Source organism: Melozone crissalis, unplaced genomic scaffold (genome assembly GCF_028551555.1).
Source record: "Melozone crissalis strain CALT ecotype California unplaced genomic scaffold, PUWL_Pcris_2 ptg000061l_1, whole genome shotgun sequence".
Classification (NCBI taxonomy): Eukaryota; Metazoa; Chordata; class Aves; order Passeriformes; family Passerellidae; genus Melozone; species Melozone crissalis.
The window spans coordinates 3,613,618-3,632,862 of record NW_026535839.1 but is presented as its reverse complement, the minus strand read 5'-3'; the positions used below and the strand labels follow the sequence as shown (position 1 = coordinate 3,632,862).

The window sequence follows — 19,245 nt, the reverse complement described above, 5'->3', positions numbered from 1 at the left end:
TTTCAGAATTTCCGTTCAAGTTTACCTCATGCAATTTTACAAAGCACTTTGTACATTTAAAAAAAATAAATTCTTTTCATGTTTGCTAAGAGTCTTTAGTCTTGGTGCCAGCTCTGCCCAAAGTCCACAGCTCTGTCAGATCACACCATAAGGCCATGCTTTAAACCCCAGCCTTCCAAATCCATGAGATTCACCTGTGTAATCAGAACCACAGCAGCAGCTATACCTCAGTACCTGAGTCTGTTCCATGACTCTGAGCTCAGCTACACTCCAGGAGCACAGGGAGCACCAGCATTCAGAGCTCAGACTTCCCCAGCCCAGGTGAATCATCCTCCATCAGCAGCACTTTAAATGGCAGCTAAAAACACTACAACAGCACCAAAGGGGAACTGGACATCTCTAGGGAAACACCAGCCTAGTTCCCACACCTGTGCCCACCTCCACAGTACAGGTGGAAACAGCACACAAGCAACAAGAGACAAAATCTCAGGAACATGAATTTGGATCGCTCAAGAAAACACCAAGATGTCACGTTTAGTTTCATCTGCACAAGCCCTAAGACAGAACTGAGCCTGGCTGTAAACCCAATCTCCCTGTGAAAGGGGAGTGTATGGGCAAGAATTTCACCCTAGAGAGGTGCTGCCAGAGCCTTATCCACCAGAACCTTGACCCCACACTCACTGGACAGCCCCAGATTTCTCCCACAGATGCTCTGCCAGCACCAACACACACTGTGAACCTCCATTCCACAAGGATTTTATTGTCCTGTAACAAACAAAACAAACATACACATTAGGAGACATGAATACAGTCAACAAATAAATTAATGTCAAATGAGAGCCTGATTGCCAAGGTGCAAATGAGTGGTGACAGAACTGCTGGTTTGGTGGGGAACTTTCACACAACACATCACTGGCAGTGCTGCTGAAGCTCGAGAGAAAGCAGTGCTACAAAATGTGCTGCTCAGAGGGACCAGCAGCCAGCCAAGGCAGCCTCAGGGAGAGTGTTTGGTTTAAGTGAGAATCTCCAGAGCTCAACAGTTACCACCTGTTAAGTAACTTCTGTAGAATGTCCTGGCAACAGAGAAGCTTCCACTTCCAGATGCAAGGCTGCTGCTGGCTGAGGGACTCTGCAACACCATGGTGAGATCAAGAGCAGACCCATTTGCCACAGCACAGGTGAGGATTGCAGAGCAGTGCTGCCTATCATGCTTAAGATGGTAGGCAGGAGTTCCTTCCACTTTCCCTGAAGGCTGGTGTGTTAGCTGTTCCCAGAAACTGGTTCAGACTAGGTCAGGGATCACATCCAGCTGGACCTTAGCAGGGAGGAATGTTCAGCCTTGGTCTGCCCTCAGTCCTTCCCCAGCCCTGCAGAACACACTTAATGCTGATAAAACAAAATACCCTGTCTGAGAAGTGCTCCCAGTGTCTAATACATTCTATACAATTCCAGGGGAAAAAACAAACCAACAAAAACAAATCAAGCAGCATCCAGAGTGCCAGAACACGTGCAAATCTGCTGTCTAGGACACAGGATAGGGCTGTTTTGCAGAACAAAGAGAGGATTACTTGCTTCAAACCACACCAGCTTTGATTACTTCCACCTTCTTAGGGGAACATGAAGAGTTGGAAGAAAAGGAATTCTTCCTCATTACTTCAAAGCTCCATTAGATTCTGCTCCCTGCCTTTCCAATGGGAGCATCTTAGAATAGTCACTAGTCCCTTTTCCCTTTAAAAAACACTCCAAGAACAAAAAACATGGTCACACTGGATAGTGAGGGAGTGCCACATTTATACTGACCTACCACACACCCCATCTTCCTTCTGGCAGTTGATGGTCCAGTTTTCAGTCCTTGCTTGTTCACATTGTTTTCTGCTTGATCTCTTGACAGAACCAGTCCTCCTGTGGGTCCTTCAGCACTGAGCAGGACAAGACAATCAGATTCCAGGCATAAAGCCAGGTGCTCACACACCACATGGAAACCTGTCCAAAATAAACATGGCTCAGGGTTTCACTGTGGTGGGGTGTACTGGGAAGCACTGGCAGCCCAAACCAGTGCAGTGCAGCAGACAGGACGGTTTACATTGGTTTAGGACAGTGCAGGAGTTTTTCCAAGACTGGCTTTAGCAGGACAATCAGGACTGTTTCTTTTTCTGAGATGAAGAGCTGGAAAAGGAGCCTTTCCTACTTTAGTGCAGCACACAGGACAGGGAAGCAGAGCCTAAGACACCCTGTAGCCTGCTAAAGACACTGGAAGCTTTCCTCTAGAACCCAGTGGGAGTGAGCACGTTCAGATCCCGAGGTTTGATGTTGTGGGAACGTGGAGATTGTTTCCTCCCATCTGTGCCTGGAATGTCCATTTTGGGTGGCTTGAAGGTGCCTGGATCCTCTGTCATCCTTGTAGCCTGAGCACGCATCAGCTCCATTGGGGAGGGCTTCTGGGCACCCTTATAGGACTGAATGGTAAATCCTCCTGATGAAAAAAAAAATCACAGTAAAAAACAGGAAAACCAGTCAAATCCCCTTCCTACTGCTGCCAGGAGTGAGCAGTGTCACTGACACTCAGCACCACAGACAGCCTATGCAAATTCCAGCAGCTTTGTATGATTTGAAGCCTATTCCACATCAGGGGTGGGCACTTCCAGTCTTGGCTGCATCACACATCAGAGAAAGAGCAAAAAGCTGTCACCCTCACACCCTGCCCCTCCCACTGCAGCTCACTGCAAGTTATTGCTACTTCCAGATCTTTGGCACAGGTTTTACCCAACTGCTCTATATTTAGGCACAGAAATTCTATGACTAACACACACTCCCAAGGTGGTTCTGGGGAGTAACAAGGCAAGCAGGAAAAAACTCCAGAAAGAGCCAGCAAGTCTGTTGTGTGACAGTTCCCTCCCTGACAAGGCAGATTTTCAAGGACATACCTGCATCACTGACTGATTTCTGAACAGCTCTGGGTCCAAAAAAGCTCCATCGCTCAGATCTGTCCCCACCACCTTCCATAGCAAAGTCTGAGCCAGTGATAGAAGTAGAGGATCCCTGACTAAACCAACCCCTAAGGGAAAAAAAAAAAAAAATTGAGATGTTTAAAACATGAGAATAAATACTTCAAGTGACCCCACTATGCCAGGAACTTTCCATGTAGCCAAAAGGGGCCATTTAAGAAATCTTAAGAGGTTCGTTACCATCCAGGATAAACTATGCATGCTTAAGTTCCAGAGGCTTCCAACTTTTGGATCAACCTAACACAAATCCTCACCAGGCTCTGAATTTCACCTTGTGCAGTCTCTCACAGGACAGGAAGGTTATTTGCAGCAGTTCCCACCCCAGCAGCCTGCAGGAAACCAAAGGAGGCAGAGTACCTGTTTCTGTGCCTGGGGGAGGAGTGGGGGGTGCTGCTTGGAGTGGACTGAGCAGAAGAATTCTGTTTGTCATCTTTTGTTGTGTCTCCATTCTGCATTTTTAGGTTCTGTCAGGAGAGGCAAGAGAAACAGAAGCAACACAGCTTAAATATTGGACATGAGGAACAACACCCAGGTTTTTTTTACCAAAACCAGACTGATAAATTGTTTTTATCACAGGTGATAAAGATAAGTGTCACCACACCTAAAGTTGTATCCAGTATTACAATACCTGCATACATCCCCTTAAGTTTCTCTTCACATCAAATATTAGCATTTTTAAAGTTCTTTTAGGCTACAGAAAGGAACACCAGCCCTCATAGGGAGGTTGTGGATGCAGCAGAGCTCACTTCAGCTACCTGGTAACTGCTCTAAATGCCACAGCATCCATTTGTTTCCAGCACTAATCAGAGCAACAAAGCTTTCAGTTGTCTGATGAGGGTGAGACCAGCTCTCACAGAAGGTACAAGATCAGGAGTACCAGACCCTGTGAAGCAATTAGTGTACACCAGGATGGAAACACTGCCCTGGAACAGAGATGAACCTGGGCACAAAACAAACAGGAACTGGCTGTATGCAAACCATGTTATTTACAAGCTGGACAGTACAAACTGAACTTTGAAGAAGTCATTTGAAGGGCAGTTACAGTTCAAACACAAAACACACCCTGTAATGTTTCCTGTGGCTATTCAAGCCACACTAATGCAATTCATGGACGCAGGCACTGAGACTTTGGCCTCCTGGGAGGACACTGCAAGGGTTGACCATTAAACTCCAACTGCAAAACTTTTTTAAGAGCTCAGCAGCCCACAGTAACAGCTTCATTCAAGACTTTTGTTTTCACTAAGACACAGCTGGTAACTTCCACAATGGAAATGTGCAGTTTACAAGTTCTCTTTGGACACATAGTTGCAGAATTCAACTGCAGGGCACCATTCTAAAGTACAGCAAGAAATTCAATTGTGTAGGGTTGTCTCCACTTGGAAAGACAACTGTCATAGTTTGATATGACAGTGAAATGTGACAGATTTGAGAATAAAAAAGCTGTTTCAAAGCTAATGCTAATTTTAAAATACAATTGGGTAAACTTTTCTACACAAAGAGCTAAAAGCCTTCAGAGGAAGCAGCTTAAGGAAAGTTTTAGCAACACAGTACAGAAGTTATGTCAGCAGGTAAATGTTAAACCAGACCCATCCTACACAGAGAAATGCAGTGGAAAACAAGCCTTACATGGACTGCCTCAGCCACCCGGTGGTACTTGGTCTCCTCAGTGGTGAGGCCTTTGTGGGGTGTGTAGCCAGCTTCCCTCAGCCCTGCCTGCTGCTCAAAGCGCTGGATGCTCTCCTGAGTCTGCTCTGGAACACACAAGAGCACAAAGTCACACAGGAATGCCACCACAAGCAGTTCTAGCAACTGAATGCAGACCCTTTTTCATCCTTCACACACTGCAACAGGCTGAGGCAGAAAGATGTAGCTGGTGAGATATTCTGACATGCCTGAGACACGGGGCTAAGTGAGACGAGCAGTGATTTGTCCCAAATTACCAAACATATCACAAATGCAACACCTGTAATTAATCCCATCTCACCCCAATACTGCATCGCTCCTACTCACAGCTCCATAAAATCCAGGAGAACCCAATAAATTGGACACTTTAAGTGACTCACTGCATTCAAGGGAGCCTTGCAGGTCATGTTTTAAAGACTCCCAGTGATTTTAGACCAGGTAAAATAAGCCATTTCAGCCAGACACAGAGCCAGCATCTAATACACTGATATCAGCTTCAGTTCTGAAAAACACAAGCACTCCCTCCAAACCCCAGCATAAGATGTTCATTCCCTGGTGGAACAAGGAGAAAAGTCAAAAGGAATCAGAGCACAAAAAGGTTAGTGGAAAAGCCCACTGTCTTCTTTAAACCAGACAACAATCCCTGTGTTTTGTAGCTGCTGAAAGAAGAGGCAGCATGGACAGATTAACACAGAAATAATTCCTCTTACTGCAGAAGGGCACATCTTCTCTGCAAACATTACTGACCCCATTTTATTTTAAAGCATCATGGTTCATGTTTAGAAGTGTTGCAGTTAGCAAGGCAGCTGTTGCTATTAACAACATCAATGTCAGAAGTGCTCCATTAGCACAGTGTGTCAGCTCCCCTCACTGCCTGGGTTAATGGCAGAGCTCTGCCTGTCACTCAGAAATAGTTAATAAGAGTTAATAATCAAACAGAGCAGCAGCAGCCTCTGCACCCCAGCAACATAAACTGTCAGCAAACAACAAACTCTGCACTCCTCCTACCCTCCCCTGCAAACACACAAGCACCACATGTGGCCTCTTCCCCAGTTCCTTGCTTCCTTCCAGAAACATCCTCTGAAAAAAACAAACTCACACAGCACCAGAGCATAGCCAGTCTGAAGCCAAGAGCTCTCCAGGAATCGCCCTGAGGCATCACCCAGCTGGAGCCCCCTCAGTGCCCAAACCACACAGGACAGAGTAGAGGTGAGCTCTTACTTGTGATGAGGGAGTTCATGATGATGTGAGTGGCCTTGGCCTTCACCACAGGCACCTTGTTCACACTTTCAGTGGATGATGAAGGAGTTATGACAGGCTTCATGTTGGCCTCCCCTTCCTCGTCCTGTGGGGAAGCAGCAGGGACAGTTTGAGATGGGGATCTCAGCGCCTGGCAAGGACACATCTCTAACAACACAACTGAGACAAGGTGCTGCTCTGGCAGCCAGCCTCCATCCCATGGGAGCAATCCCTGGGCTGTGCACACTGCAGCAGGAATGGTCAGAACCTCAGAATTCATGGCAATGAACAAGTGACTTCCATCCAACATCTGAGCCCCTACCAGGTTCAGAGCAAACAAGGTGCTAGCCCAAGTACAACAAGGTCAACAGGCAAGAAACCAGAACATCTGTTCTTCTCCTAAATGCAAACTGGACTTCAAGGTCAACTGGACAAAAGCAGCAAGAGCACCTTCCCAGGCAGCTCAAGCACCAGCTGTTCACAGAATGGCAGGCACAGAGCAGAGCCTGGAGTGAACAACTTGTTTTCCCACCTCATTCCTTACATGTTTCTTGCTCAGTGTGTCTGGTGGTCATAGATCAACCACTAGACCCCAGCAAAGAAACAGAAAAGAAATGCTAGAAAACAAAGCATCCTGTGAAACACTGACTTCCTCCAACCAACACAGGAGCTCCCTACTGGAAAGTTTATTTTTTGCACCAAACCACAACTTCTGGTTGTCTCCCACAAGAGATTTAAAAACCAAGGAGGTTTAAAGTAGAGGTTAAAGCTCAAAGGGATACAGAATTACATTCTCCCATCCAACAATATTTAGTTTAATTTCAAACTTAGAAAACCGCCTCTAAATTTAAAAGGGCTGGCCCTGCACTCAAAGCATAGAATCCCAGCATGGTTTGGAAGGGATCTTAAATATCATCCAGTTCCAACCCCCTGCCACGGTGGGGGGACACCTTCCACTAGAGCAGCTTGTTCAGAGCTCCCACCAACCTGGCCTTGAACACTTCTAGGGATGGAGCAGCCACAGATCCCATGTACAAACTGTGCCAGTACCTCAGCATACCCATTGAAAAGGATTTACATCCAGCCTAAACCAGCCTTATGCTCTACTTTAATTATACCTGGTTGCTGGGGTTTTTTTAACCACAAACACGGAGGAGACGCTCAGCACACGTTTGTCCCATCCACACCTCCATGTGCCCACTGCAAGGCCAGGCAGCAGTGCCGGGCTCTGTCCCCAGCCCCTCCCGAGGGTCCTGCAGCGAGGGCAGGAGGGTGCAAGGACAGGGGGATGCCAGGGCACGGCGCCAGAGCTGCGGGGCACCCAAGGACAGCCGGGGCCGGCCGGGCCCGTACCTTCGAGAGCTCCTGGTACTTGCGCTCGGGGATGACCGGCTGCTTCCAGAGCACGCTGGCGCACAGATCGGCGGGCGGCGGCGTCATGGGCGCCGTGTCCTCCAGGGCATCATCGTAGCTGAAGGCGCGGCGTGGAACGCCGAGGGGCAACGACATCCTGCCCGAGCGGGGCCCGCCGCCCGGCTCCAGCGCTGCGGAGAGAGCGCAGCGCTCAGCGCCCGCCGCCGCGCCCCACCGAGCCCGGCGGGGAGCGGGTGCGGAACCTTACCGGGAGCGTCGGGCTTCCCAGAGCTCATGGCGGGGGCTCAGCGGGGCTCGGCGAGCGGCGGCAGGAACAGGCCCGGGGCGGCCATAGCCGAACCGCCGCGAGTCGCCGGAGCCGGAGGCTGCTTATCCCTGCGGGGGGCGGTTTTATAGAGGTGAGGTCTCGCGAGATGTGGCTTGGCGCGGGGCACGCTGGGAGCTGTAGTTCGGGCGGGGAAGGCGGGGTTTGCCGGTTTACCCGGGCCACAGCGCACCCACGGCCCGGTGGTGGGGCTGGGGTCGTGTCTCGCCCACGTGTCCCTTCCTCCTGCAGACAGGAGGTTGCTGGGTCAGTCCACAGAGCGCTAGGTCCTGGAAAAACAATCCTGGAAGCTGGCAAGCCCATCAGGAACAAGAGTACGTGGCAGAGAGTCTCACTCTGACACCTTTTCTACAGCTGCTCCTTCCTCTATCAATGAAAGGTTGACCTCTCTGCTGCCCTCCAGTTCCTCGGCAGGAAAGGGACCCCAGCCTGCTCTCCCAAGCTGCAGACACAGGGAAAGGCCACAGCACATGGCCCTGCTCCAACTTACCCTGCCTACAGGACAATCAGCCAAAGTCTGAGTGCTGCCCACACCCAGCCCTGTCACCACAGGGGGGACACGTGTCCAAGGCCACCATCACCAGGAGCTCTCCAAAGCAGGACTGCACCAAGCCATAGCCCACAAACAAGACATTCACAAGCAGCTAGAAAGAGTATTTTATTTTAGCAAAGCTAAAGAACTGCTGGGGGCAGTTCTTTCTGCTGCCACACAGAGTGTGAGCAGAACAGCACAGTCAGTGCCGGTGCCAAAAGAGTCTATCATGGATAGTTAAACCCTCTCTGCCTAGTGAGGGTTCTTCCTCCATCACCAGAGGCTGTTTCAGTTTGGAAAATATTCACGTCAAGCCTGCACTTGCAGGTAAACCTGAGGAAAAAGAGCAGTCACTGCACTTCCATTTTTTCTGGCTTGAGCGATGCAATGAAATTCTTGTACTCCTCGGGATAGAAATTCTTGTACACATTGATCTTCTTCTTTATCTGTTTGGGAGTATCCTGGTAGTAGTTCTTCTCATCCCGAGCCATTTCCTGCGACAAAGCACAAGGTAAGTGAGAGGAGCAGCCCCAAGAGCAAACACCAAGCCAGCCCACCCCCACCAGTGTGATCACTGCCTGACTCAGATGGAGCTGGCCACAGTTCAAAGTGGTTTTTTCCCTTAAGAATCAGCTGACTGCAAAACAGGATCCAGGACAGAGAGGATTAGCAGTTCTCATGCTGCTGTTTGGTAAATCCAGGAGTGAATCCCTTGCTCTGGACTGTACCTTGTAGTTCTCCCCGTGGTTCTGGATCATGTATTTCACATAGTCAATGAGGTCCCGTGACAGCGTGTTCGACTTCTTCTCAGGGAGGCTGGCCTCCAGTTCCATCTCTGGGCAGAGGGCAGAGGCAGCATGAGGGAGGGGAAGGAAGCAACAACACCTTAGAGGTCTCCAACCTCCCCTCAAGGTTCACCCCAGCCACACAGCCTGGCTGCTGGTGCATGCAGGGACCTTTCCCAGCAGGTTGGTGCAAGAGAATGGCCCAGCTGCACTGCAGCTCTTCTCCAGCTCACACAGGAGCAGACCCTTTCAGCCCAGGCTGCTCAGAGCTGCCCAGCCCACCAGTGCAACACCAGGCACTGCCTCCAGGGCTTCTTGTCACCCTGGAGCCACGCACCAGCGCATCTCGCAGTGACAAGAGCCCTCTTGAGGCTGCAGGGACAAACACTGTGGAAAAGACATGATCCTCCACGAGGCTGGATAAGAAACAACACCCTTCCCTAGCCCTGGCACAGCACAGAGTGACAAAATAGCCCAGAGGGGCTCAGGAGAGCCCCAAATGCAGCACTGACCATTCACCACGTACGGCTTCCGCACTATTTTCTTTCCTGGCTGCTGTCCATCACTTTCCACTTCCATTCCCTGAATTACAGCAGAGAAAAGAAAAATTAAGAAAAGCACAATTGGAAGAGTGCTGTGTCCCCACACATTGTTCCCAAAACTCCGAACTGCTTCTACATGGCTGCAAGAGGCAGGAAATCCCAGATGGCTTAAGCAGAGCTTTACTTGTGCCATTAAACTGGCTTGTGGGTGAGGCTGTCAACTGAGAAACCCTGTGTGAATGGAGACAAATGGCTAACAAGGTCATTGCTACTTCTTCCTTGAGCTTCTTGGGGCCACCTTTCACCTGAAAGCGCTGCCCTCTTATGCAGATGGGCCTGGCTGGCACTGCTGTACACAAAGAGCCCTTCTTTGTAATCAGGAACAACTTGGCTGGAGCGTTCCCAACCCCCCCGTCTCTGGCAAGTCCCAGGACTGACGTTTTTATATTTGTTCTAAAGTCCATTATGTCTCCGGAGCGCTGTAGCTCGTTCCCACGCCAGGATCTTGGTGAGATAAGCGCGTAGATCAAGATAAGAAACTTGTCCAGTGCCAGAGACTCATCCAGACTTAACCTGCCCAGGATACCTCCCCCCACAAAGGAGCGGCCCGGGCCAAACCCTCCTGCTTCTTACCAGCTGCTTCTTCGGGATGGGGACAGCCTTGTTGGGATCCTCGGCCAGGCCCATCTCGGCCAGGTTCTGCGCCACCGACTTGTGCGGGTCCCAGGCATGGCGGATGTGCGAGCTGCGAGAGGACAAGCGACATCACGGCCGTGTCCCTCACCCCGCGGCCCTGCGCGTCCCCCTCCCCACCGACACGTGCAGCGGCTCCCGGCCGCCCTGCCCCAGCCCAGGCCGGCCCCCCGTGCCCGCGGCGCTCACCAGGCGATGCGGGGCGCGGCGCGGCGGCGGGCGCTGCGGTAGAGCCGCTTGCGGTTGAGGTTGTAGGAGTATTTGTGCCGCCGGCTCTTCCCCTTGGCCTTCGGCATGGCGGACACGCGCGGGATGGCCACAGGGCTGCCGCACCGGCCCGGGGCACCACGGGAAGTGTAGTTCCGAGAAGGCAGCGCCGCGCGGTAAATGCGCACGTCGGACTGCAACTCCCGGCATGCACTGCTTCGGAGGCGGGGCTACGGCAGCCGGAAAGGGCCTTGCTGTCACCTTGGCCATGGCGGCCGGGCCGCCCCCGCCGCTGGAGCCCAGCCCGCTGCCCACCTTCCCTGAGGAGGGATTCACGGACAAGTTCCTGCGCAAGACCCGCGAGAACCCCCTGGTGCCCCTCGGTGAGGGTGGGGCGGGGGGTGGCGGGACGGAGGCGGAGTGAGGGGCGCGGGCCGGCGCGGTGGCCGCTGGTGAGGGCCGGTCCCTCAGCCCCGGCCGGCTGTCCCCGGGAGGCGCGGCTCGGTTTTGGGAGTGCGGGGGAAGCCGCGCCTCACGGCCCCCGTCCTTCCCCGCAGGCTGCCTGTGCACCGTCAGTGTCCTGGTCTACGGAATCATCTGCTTCAAGAAAGGCAACACTCGGCGCTCCCAGCTGATGATGCGGGCGCGTGTCATAGCCCAGGGCTGCACCTTCGCCGCGCTGCTGGGGGGCATGGCGGCCACGGCCTTCAAATCCCGACAGTGACATCGACAAGAGCGAAGCGGCGGCCACGGGCAAGTGTCTACCAGCAGCCCTGGCTGGGGATGGAGTTTTCTGAGGCTGTTGTGATGTCTCGGTACAGCCAGTTCTGGAGCACTGGAAATGGGGTGAATACACTCTGTGATTAACATGTAATTTAGGCTGTGGCGCTTTTTTTTGTTTCCCCAAGAGCTCTCCTGCAGCACTGAGGCTGTATGTCACCCTGTCAGACTTCTTGTTCCTCCTTGATGCTGTCACAGGCTGATAAAATTGTGTCTTCTCGGTCATGGTCTGAGGCGTGGTTGTAGTCAGGCAGTGACCAGCATTTGAGAAATGAGAGCTCATGAGGAAGGAATTACTGCTTATGGCTTTGTCCTGGCAGGACAAAGTCTCTAGGCACTGGGGGAGGCAGTTTGGGAGGTTGTGTGAGCTGTGTAATTAAAACTGGTGAGTAATAAAGTGAATTACAGCAAGATTCTGACTGATACTGGATTGCAGAGCACTGAGAAGCCATAACAGTAAACAGTGCAGGGAGAAAAAGGAGTGGGCATGGCTGTCCTGAAGCTGTGGTGATGCAAGAAACAAGACATGAAACTCCCCGTGTAAACAAGTGGGGAACTCACATTTCTGAAATGAGGTCTGGCTGTGTTCTCTGGGATGTGCTGCTGCTTTGGCTGTTCTTGCTGAGGATTCAGCAACACCTCCTTCTCCAGGGCCTGCCCTGCCTGTGTCCTGACAAACACGGTCCCACTGTTGGCTTTGGATCATACCAGGGCTTTGGTGATCCACGAGGCTTTGCTCTCCCATGCCAGGCCCAGAGCTGGGAGGACGTGGGGCCAGGGTCTCTGTTCATTGCACTGTGGCTGCAGCAGCTCACACCTGCAGGGGAAGGGGCACAGACACCTCTGCCTGTGCTGAAACACCTCCCCCAGCAGCCTGGGCTGCTTCCAGGTGCTGTTCTGTGAGGTGGTGCCTGTGCCCTGAGTCCCTGTAAGGATGGGCTCAGGGGTGAACCCTCCATCTGCAAACAAGGACATGGATTGTCCTGTCCAGGGAATTGTGCTGCTGGGCCTTGGCAAGGAGAGGGAAGGCTCTTGCTCACCAGAGCTGATCTCTGAGTTGTGAGGGTGGGCAACAAGCCATCACCAGTGCTGAGCAGGGTGAGCTCCACCTTGCACAGGGAGCCCAGGGCCTCTCTTCTCTCTACAGCTGCCTGCACAGGACATCCTTCACAGAAGAAACTGCTTCTGCCTCCTGCCCCACTGGCACCTCCAGCCCAGCCAGCTTGGGGCGGGGTGTGAGGAGCAGCAGGTGGGCAGATCCATGAGCACAATCCCTTGGCAGCTGGAGAAAGGTGCAGTGGACAGGGAGCAGCTCAGCCAGATGGGACAAGGCAGAGCTTGCAGTTCCTTGGGGATAGAGCCAAGCCTGGGTCCTGCTGCCACTGCTTTGGCCCCATCCAAGCACAAACCCTTGGCCCCATCCAAGCACAAACCCTCCTCTCACTCCTTTTTTTTACCTGTAGGATGTTCCTCTTCCAGCCCCATCCTTTCCACATGGCTGTAGGTTCTCCTAAACACAGCGTGCATCCCTAATGCAGAAATACAACAGTGCCCTGTAGGATTGGAGATGTTGGTTTATTGTAACAGGTAATTTGGACAGTCACAGATACCAAAGCCGAGGGGATGTAGAACAGCTGTGGGCACGGCTCCCCGAGAGCTGCCCCGGCCTGACACGGAGCTCATGGCAGCTGGGGCACCCAGGGGCCCAGCTGCCTGCAGGGCTGGAGGGACAGAGCACAGGGGGCAGTGTCCCCCACAAGTAGCCAGGGGTGCTTCCTGATGCTCTGCAATGCAAGGCTGAGGCAGGAGCCGAGTCCCCAGGTGTCGTGCAGCACAGCAGAGCTGCCTACGCATGCTGGAGCTCAGGGGGCCGAGCAGGAATGATCAGCCCTATGGGCAGGGGGCACAGTCCCAACACACAACAGCAAGTGATTCCCTACACACCCTTTTACCTTCCCAGCCCACTGGTGAGATCATGCCCTAGAGCCCTGGGTGCCCAGGCACCCCTACAGCTGCAGCAGCAGGAGTGGTGACATTCTGGCCCTGGAGCCACAGCTGCAGGGCAGGAGAGCTCTGCACACTTGATTTCCAGCTGAGCAGGGCTCTGCAGAGGGGCTCAAGTGAATGTTTTGTGGGCTCTGCTCTACGTCCTCCCAACCTGCTGCAAGCCCTTCCCAAGCCTTCAACAGGCCAGACCCAGAGCACCAGCTCAAGGCTGTCCCTCTCCTGCTGCCCAGGAGTTGTGCAGGTTCCCAGGACTGGTGCCATCCCTGCCAAGCAGAGGAGAAAAAGTTTGAGCAGGGAGCAGGACTGAGGCATCTCCCCACACTGCCTTAGGTGGGCAAAGCCAGGGGGCAGAGCAACTGCAGACAGATGTGCAGGTTATTCCCAGGGCCAGTACAAGCCCCAGCACCAGAACTCTGCCCAACCCTGCTCTGGGTCCCTGGGTTAGGAAGATGGGGGTTTGACCTGCCCCACAGCAGCTGGACCTTCCTACCTCCTTCCCTGCAACTACACAGCCTCCATCTCCCATTCTGGTAGCAAGGGAAGGAGCAGAGCAAAGCCAAGGGTCCCCCAAAGCCTGGAATCCCACATTCCCAGCTGCTGGTGTTCATAGGGGAAGGAGAGGAAACATCCTGCACACTCCCCCCACAGTCCCTTCCCAGTGGCCCACACCACTGTGCTGCCAGCACTGCAGGATGGAGGGGACATGGACACTGGAACTGCACCAACGTTTCAGGGCACAGCCAGGCTGGGCAGAGTTCTGCTGGGCTTGGGGCAGCCACTGGTAGTCCAGGCCCAACCTGGACACCTGTACTCACATTCCTCAGTCCCTGCCAGTCTGGCAATGCCATGCTGCAGCCATGCTCCCTGCAGGACCCAGCAGTGTGGAGACAAGCCAGGGCTGTTTCTCCACCCTCCCAACCCTGCTCCAGCTCTGCTCTAAATCCCATGGGAAAGGCAGACAGCAGCCTGGGATCCCATTGGGATCGGGACTGAAACCTATACATGGGGCTTCCAGGACAGCTGCAGGCAGGTTTATTCCCAGCACAGGGCTGAAGTGGGGAACACAAGATGGGATATTTTCTGCTCATTTAGCCAGGCCCTCGGACATAAACTCCTGAAGAGCCTGGGCTGGGGCTTCCCCACTAACTCAGCTCTGCCACCCAGTGCCGCTTCCCGGGGAAATGCCACAGTGATTTATAAATAAGTGTAAAAAGAGACCAATGCACCTTTTAAGCAAAGGAAAACCATGGGGAGAGTTATACAACCAGTGACTCGAGCACAGCCGAGGCGCAGATCACGGAGCAGGGGGTGGGAGGCCCTTCCTGGGCCGGCCCCTGAAGCCACCTGGCTCAGTGAGCCCAGCCATGCCCGCTGTGCTCCCGGCTGTGCCAGGCACAGCTAACGGGACAGGGGCGTCTGTTTGAGGGAGATGAGCACCGAGCGCATCCGCGAGACATCCTTGCTCTGCTTGCTGCTCTTGGGGTTGAAGTCACACAGCTGGGCCACCTTCTCCCACTCAGAGCCTGGGGTCTCCTCCTTGGACTCCTTCAGGAATGCTTCCTCCGAGGCCCTGCAAAGATATTGAGGGTTGTCACTGGCAGAGCCCTTTCCAAGGAGACTCTTCCTTCTGTCTTAAAAACCCTTGTGTCCCTGCTTCCTGTCCCTTTACTCCAGCTGATGAGCTCAGTGTCCTCTGGGACCGAGATACACACAATGCTCAAGTCTGCCTTTGGCTGCACTCACCCAAAACATCGTCCATCCAGGGGTGCAGGAGTATCTGCCTGCTCCCAAGACTTCACCCCCACAAAGCCATCCCCAAAAAGAGGCATAAGAGCCCATGGCTATGCATCTTCAACCAGCTCCCACAGAGATATTTCTAGGAGCTCCACTCATCTCCTAAAACTCCACCATTTGGAGACGCTCAGCTGCATCATCCTCCCTCTGGTACCTCACCAGGCCAGTGGTGATGCCACCTCCCAGCATCCCCCCTTCCCTTGGCTGGGCAGGCAGTGCTGGGGCTGGGACCCCCAGAACCTTTGGAGCAGGATAGGGTCTGTAAGAGGCACATACACGTAGCCAATGACATCGGCGTCCGGCTGCTGGTAAAAGGCTTTGTCAGCGATCCTAGCCCCGGGCACAGAGAGAGAGAGAGTGGAGCGGAGCGACAGGCAGGCAGAGGGTTAGAAAGAGAGAACAGAGGGGGTTAGTCCTCCCAAAGTGTCACCCACACACTTCAGCACACCAGGAGAACCTGGAGCCCAACCCTGCCCCCCTGCGAGCCCCCTACAGGGGCAGGAGGCATCGAGATCCCAGAGTGATCCCAGTGTGGTTCCAGCCAGAGTGGCTCTGCACAGCCACCAGAGCCACTCCAAGACCTGGGAACTCTCCCCTTGCTTGGCAAGGCTCTGTCCCTGCAGGGCTGGACCCCACTGTGGGCAAAGAGGCCCTCAAACATCCCAGGAAGGCAGACAGTCCTTTTGGCCATGCTGACCCCAACATACCTGTTGTTTGCTCGGTTCTTCTCCATCTGCTCATTCTGACGCAGGTTCCACTCCTCCAGGTCCTTCTTGGCCTTCTCACGCCATTCCTGCTCAGTCACCTTCGATGCCGCATCTAAGGCCCGAGTGACACAGAGCCCATCAGCCACACTGGCACCTGCTGGGTGTGCTGAGCAGCCCCTTGGCAGGCAGGACAGCTGCAGCCCCTCACACCCATCCCCAGTCCCCACCAACACTGGCCAAAAAGCACCACAGCCCTAAGGATGGCAGATCTTTGGCAGGGGCACGAGACATCTCTCTGGGATGCAGCAGGGTCACCAAGAAGTGAGGACCCAAAGGGCTCTGACTGCCATGTCACAAGGTGCCACAAGCACAGGGGGCTACACACGGCCTTGGGTCTCACCCAGCTCCTCCAGGCGCTTCTTCTGCTCCTCCCTCCACTTGCGGATGCTCTCGGGCTCCTGGGTCAGCCGGTCGGCCTTGGCTATGGCTGCGTAGGCATCCGTGGGGCCGTTGGACTCCTGCGGCACACGAGCACCTCACCATCAGCACCAGTGCTCCCAAGAGCCCGGCCCAGCCACCTCCAAGGGCTGGTAGCAGTCAGGACTCCACACTCCCAGCACTGACAAGCCAAGATGGGAGGCAGGAAGGGTGACAGCCTGGGACATGTGGGACAGTGTTCCCAAAGTGCTGCTCAAGCTGCTCTCCCAGCCTCAGGCTCTGTCACCTGAAGCCGTCCCAGCAATTCCCTCCTTGACTTGCTGCTCACTGCCACCATAGCTCTTGTATCCTCTGGGCAGCCCCAGGGCACAGGGCAGACAACGGCCTTGGAACTGCTCCCCAGGGATTCCTGCCCTCACAGGGGCCCAGGCAGCTCCTGGATCGAGCTGCTTCCCTCATGTCTGAGCTGAGGGCCCTGCCAGGCCCAGCACCTCCCCTAACACCTTCCACTGGCCACATGCCCAGTCTGACACCAAGCTCAGCAACGGGATTACAGCTTTCTTTCAAGATCCTCAATCTAATTAAGTCTGTCTCATTCCTGATGCGATTATCATCCTGTAAACCACGCCTGGGCAGGGCATATGCCCCACTGCTGGGTACAATGTGGGGTGAAGGGCTTGTGAGAGGCTGGCACTGCTGACAGCAGAGCTGGGCTTCAGGCTCCCAAAGTGATTTGAGATCCAGGTGGGTTCCCCCAAAAGGCCCCTGGCCACAGGGCAAGTGGTTTTCATGGGAATTCCAAGTCCCATGGCAGCCCTATCCTGTCTCTGGTCTCTGTCAAGAGATGCTCCTGCCTGCCCCAGAGGCCTCCAGAAGCTACCCAGGCTGGAGAGAGGGAACTTCTTGGGGAATGGGCGATTTGTCACCTGCTCTTAGGGCCCAGGCACTCCTTCATGGCACAAGCCACCTGCAAACAGATGTGGGGCAGATCATGGCAGGTGGGACACATCTTCTCTTCAAAGAGAATGGAGCAGCCAGGACTCCCACGGGAGACCCAGACCTTCCCAGGAGCACCGTAGCTGTTCTGCAGCTGGATAGCAAACTCCAGTCAATGCTGGGGGCAGAACAACAGATTGCTGGCCCCACACCCACCCAATGTTCCTTAGCAGCCCTGGGCCAGCAAAAGGCTGAGCTCTCACCTGAAAGACATCTCCATTGACAGTGGCTCCTCCATTCTGGAAACCTGCTCGAGAAAAAGGAAGAGAGAAGGAAAAACACAATTATGGCAGCTGCAGGTGATCCCAGAGGGGCTGGTGTCCATGAAACTACATCAGATCAGCTCTTGGGAGTTGGTCTGTGCCTTTTTCAGCCCAGCACACCCATGGCACAACACCCTCCCACTGTCCTGGCCTTGGTGGGATTCAGCAAGCACCTCTCACTCTCCCACACAAACTTCTGCAAGTATTATGTCTTTATGGTGTTTTCACTGGTATTTAATCTTATCTGGAGATTAGGGAAACTGCTCCAGCACAAGACTGACACAGGCTGCTGCTCTGACTGTAGAAACACAACCTGACCAACCCCAACCTGCAGATGGACACGGCTGATCCCAGAGCTGCCGGCCAAGTGCCAAGGCAACTCTCCAGGGACACGGCCCATGGAAACACTCCTTGTGCTCCACCAGGACAGGAGGGCATGCCTGCAGGCCCAGGTCCTTGGAGCCCACCTGGGATGAGCTGCAGGGTTAGGGTTGGTAATGAGGCAGCCATCTACCTGCACAGTCACAGAGAGCTGCACACCTAGGGCACAAAGCCAGCCCGGGGGGGGGGGGGCTCTCTGCTGCCAGGAGAGAAAAGGCTCTGAAGGACTCACGCTCCAGGCCCTGAGCTTTCCCCAGTGACCACAGGGCTTCTCCTGGCCAGCCAGCTGCAGGCACAGACCCAGGCCAGCACTGTCCCCCAAGTGCTCAGCCCCATGACTACACCCAGCTCCAGCCTGTCTAACTGCATTTATCACTGTGGCTGACAACACCTCCCCAGGCCCAGATCTGCCTCCATGGCCCTGTGTGCAGAGCTCTGCAACCACCGCTCCACACACAGCACGAGGAGACCCTGTGGGGCTGCATTAGGGGAAGGAGTCAGAGCCCTGTGGCAACAGTGCCCCCATGTCCATACAGAGAGCAGATGCCAAAGCCCCTGCAGACTGGAGACACAAGAGAGCAGAATTAGCACATTCTACCTGCAGGGCCTGGGACCACAACGTTCCCAATGGCAATGTCTTCCATTTTGCATCCCAAAGGGCTCTCCTGTCTGTGGGGACAGTGACAAGGCTGTCATTGCTCCTCAGTGCCGCCTGGACGCCTTTTACACTGCCATAGCTGGGAGCACTGAAACATGGAGTCGGGAGTCCATCCAACCCGGAAAACCCAGCACAAGGGGGAGAAATCGCCCCATGGCTGGCACATCCCAGCTCAGGGTTCACCCCACATCCCCGAGGCTCGAGAAGCCCTTTGGGCACAAGCAAAGGCCCAGATGACCCTGGCTAGGATGCCAGCGTGGCCCACAGGGTCACCCCGTCAGCGGCCCATGAGATGCCGCACAGACCCCATCACCCACCGGGGATGCTGTGGATCCCCCGGGGACCACAGCCCCGCGTGGATGCGGCCCGGAGGACCCTTCCCTGCCTTCGGGGCAGAAGGGGGACAGCCTTCCGTTACCCCACAAGGTCGGGAGCCCGCCCGCAGCCAGCGGGAGCGCGGCCGGGCGGCCCCCGCGGGCGTGCTCACCCTGTTCCGGCGGGGCCGCCTGCCCGCCCGGGGCGGCGGCCGCCTCGCCGTCGGTCGGCCCGAAGCCCTCATCGTTCTCGATGCCCGCGATCTCGCTCTCCTGCTGGGCCAGAAAGGCGGCGGCCGGGTCCTCCTCGGCGCCAGCGCCCTCGGATGAGGAAAAGAAGCCGAAGTCGTCGGCCATGACCGGCCCGCCCGCGCCGCTCCCGGTCCGGCTGCGCGGCTCGGCTGGGCTGGGCCCGACTGCGCCCGGGCGGAGCTGTCGCTGTCACTGCGGCGGCGGGCGGGGCGGCCGCGCTGACATCAGCGCCGGGGCGGGCCCGCGGGCGCGTCCCGCCTCCCCGCCAGC

The 19,245-nt window shown here is 54.8% G+C and overlaps 4 protein-coding genes across 5 annotated transcripts; 1 reads left to right on the top strand and 3 right to left on the bottom strand.

Moving 5' to 3' along the window:
- Positions 1-740: 740 nt before the first annotated feature.
- On the bottom strand, positions 741-7,671 carry KIAA1191 (KIAA1191 ortholog). The gene is made up of 7 exons (XM_054287706.1): positions 7,549-7,671; positions 7,281-7,471; positions 5,910-6,033; positions 4,632-4,756; positions 3,363-3,469; positions 2,925-3,055; positions 741-2,473 (listed from the first exon to the last, which is right to left on the bottom strand). The coding sequence occupies exons 1-7, from the start codon at positions 7,574-7,576 to the stop codon at positions 2,265-2,267; spliced, it is 915 nt and encodes a 304-aa protein (XP_054143681.1). The 5' UTR covers positions 7,577-7,671; the 3' UTR covers positions 741-2,264.
- A 600-nt stretch (positions 7,672-8,271) lies between these two features.
- Positions 8,272-10,492, bottom strand: NOP16 (NOP16 nucleolar protein). Its single transcript, XM_054287709.1, has 5 exons — positions 10,368-10,492; positions 10,119-10,230; positions 9,456-9,525; positions 8,887-8,993; positions 8,272-8,652 (listed from the first exon to the last, which is right to left on the bottom strand). Exons 1-5 carry the CDS (start codon positions 10,472-10,474, stop codon positions 8,509-8,511), a joined length of 540 nt encoding a protein of 179 aa, XP_054143684.1. The 5' UTR covers positions 10,475-10,492; the 3' UTR covers positions 8,272-8,508.
- A 120-nt stretch (positions 10,493-10,612) lies between these two features.
- HIGD2A (HIG1 hypoxia inducible domain family member 2A) lies at positions 10,613-11,259 on the top strand. Its single transcript, XM_054287712.1, has 2 exons — positions 10,613-10,768; positions 10,943-11,259. Exons 1-2 carry the CDS (start codon positions 10,654-10,656, stop codon positions 11,107-11,109), a joined length of 282 nt encoding a protein of 93 aa, XP_054143687.1. The 5' UTR covers positions 10,613-10,653; the 3' UTR covers positions 11,110-11,259.
- A 2,561-nt stretch (positions 11,260-13,820) lies between these two features.
- Positions 13,821-19,158, bottom strand: CLTB (clathrin light chain B). 2 transcript variants are annotated; one of them, XM_054287707.1, is made up of 6 exons: positions 18,897-19,158; positions 17,311-17,354; positions 16,074-16,191; positions 15,674-15,785; positions 15,243-15,296; positions 13,821-14,742 (listed from the first exon to the last, which is right to left on the bottom strand). In XM_054287707.1, the coding sequence occupies exons 1-6, from the start codon at positions 19,078-19,080 to the stop codon at positions 14,571-14,573; spliced, it is 684 nt and encodes a 227-aa protein (XP_054143682.1). In that variant the 5' UTR covers positions 19,081-19,158; the 3' UTR covers positions 13,821-14,570. The 2 variants fall into 2 exon arrangements, with proteins under 2 accessions (XP_054143682.1, XP_054143683.1); XM_054287708.1 differs by lacking the exon at positions 15,243-15,296.
- Positions 19,159-19,245: the final 87 nt, after the last annotated feature.

Bases quoted from the DNA above. Each gene is read 5' to 3' on its own strand.
- CLTB (XM_054287707.1), bottom strand. From the start codon at position 19,080: ATGGCCGACGACTTCGGCTTCTTTTCCTCATCCGAGGGCGCTGGCGCC. The intron at 17,355-18,896 runs GTGAGCACGCCC...TTTCTCGAGCAG, and splicing joins GGCGGCCCCGCCGGAACAGG to GTTTCCAGAATGGAGGAGCC. The intron at 16,192-17,310 runs GTGAGAGCTCAG...CGTGTGCCGCAG, and splicing joins TCAATGGAGATGTCTTTCAG to GAGTCCAACGGCCCCACGGA.
- HIGD2A (XM_054287712.1), top strand. From the start codon at position 10,654: ATGGCGGCCGGGCCGCCCCCGCCGCTGGAGCCCAGCCCGCTGCCCACC. The intron at 10,769-10,942 runs GTGAGGGTGGGG...CCTTCCCCGCAG, and splicing joins GAACCCCCTGGTGCCCCTCG to GCTGCCTGTGCACCGTCAGT.
- NOP16 (XM_054287709.1), bottom strand. From the start codon at position 10,474: ATGCCGAAGGCCAAGGGGAAGAGCCGGCGGCACAAATACTCCTACAAC. The intron at 10,231-10,367 runs GTGAGCGCCGCG...GTCCTCTCGCAG, and splicing joins GCCGCGCCCCGCATCGCCTG to CTCGCACATCCGCCATGCCT. The intron at 8,653-8,886 runs GTACAGTCCAGA...GCTTTGTCGCAG, and splicing joins ACCACGGGGAGAACTACAAG to GAAATGGCTCGGGATGAGAA.
- KIAA1191 (XM_054287706.1), bottom strand. From the start codon at position 7,576: ATGAGCTCTGGGAAGCCCGACGCTCCCG. The intron at 7,472-7,548 runs GTAAGGTTCCGC...CTCTCTCCGCAG, and splicing joins TGGGAAGCCCGACGCTCCCG to CGCTGGAGCCGGGCGGCGGG. The intron at 3,056-3,362 runs GTACTCTGCCTC...TTTTTCCCTTAG, and splicing joins TCCCCCAGGCACAGAAACAG to GGGTTGGTTTAGTCAGGGAT.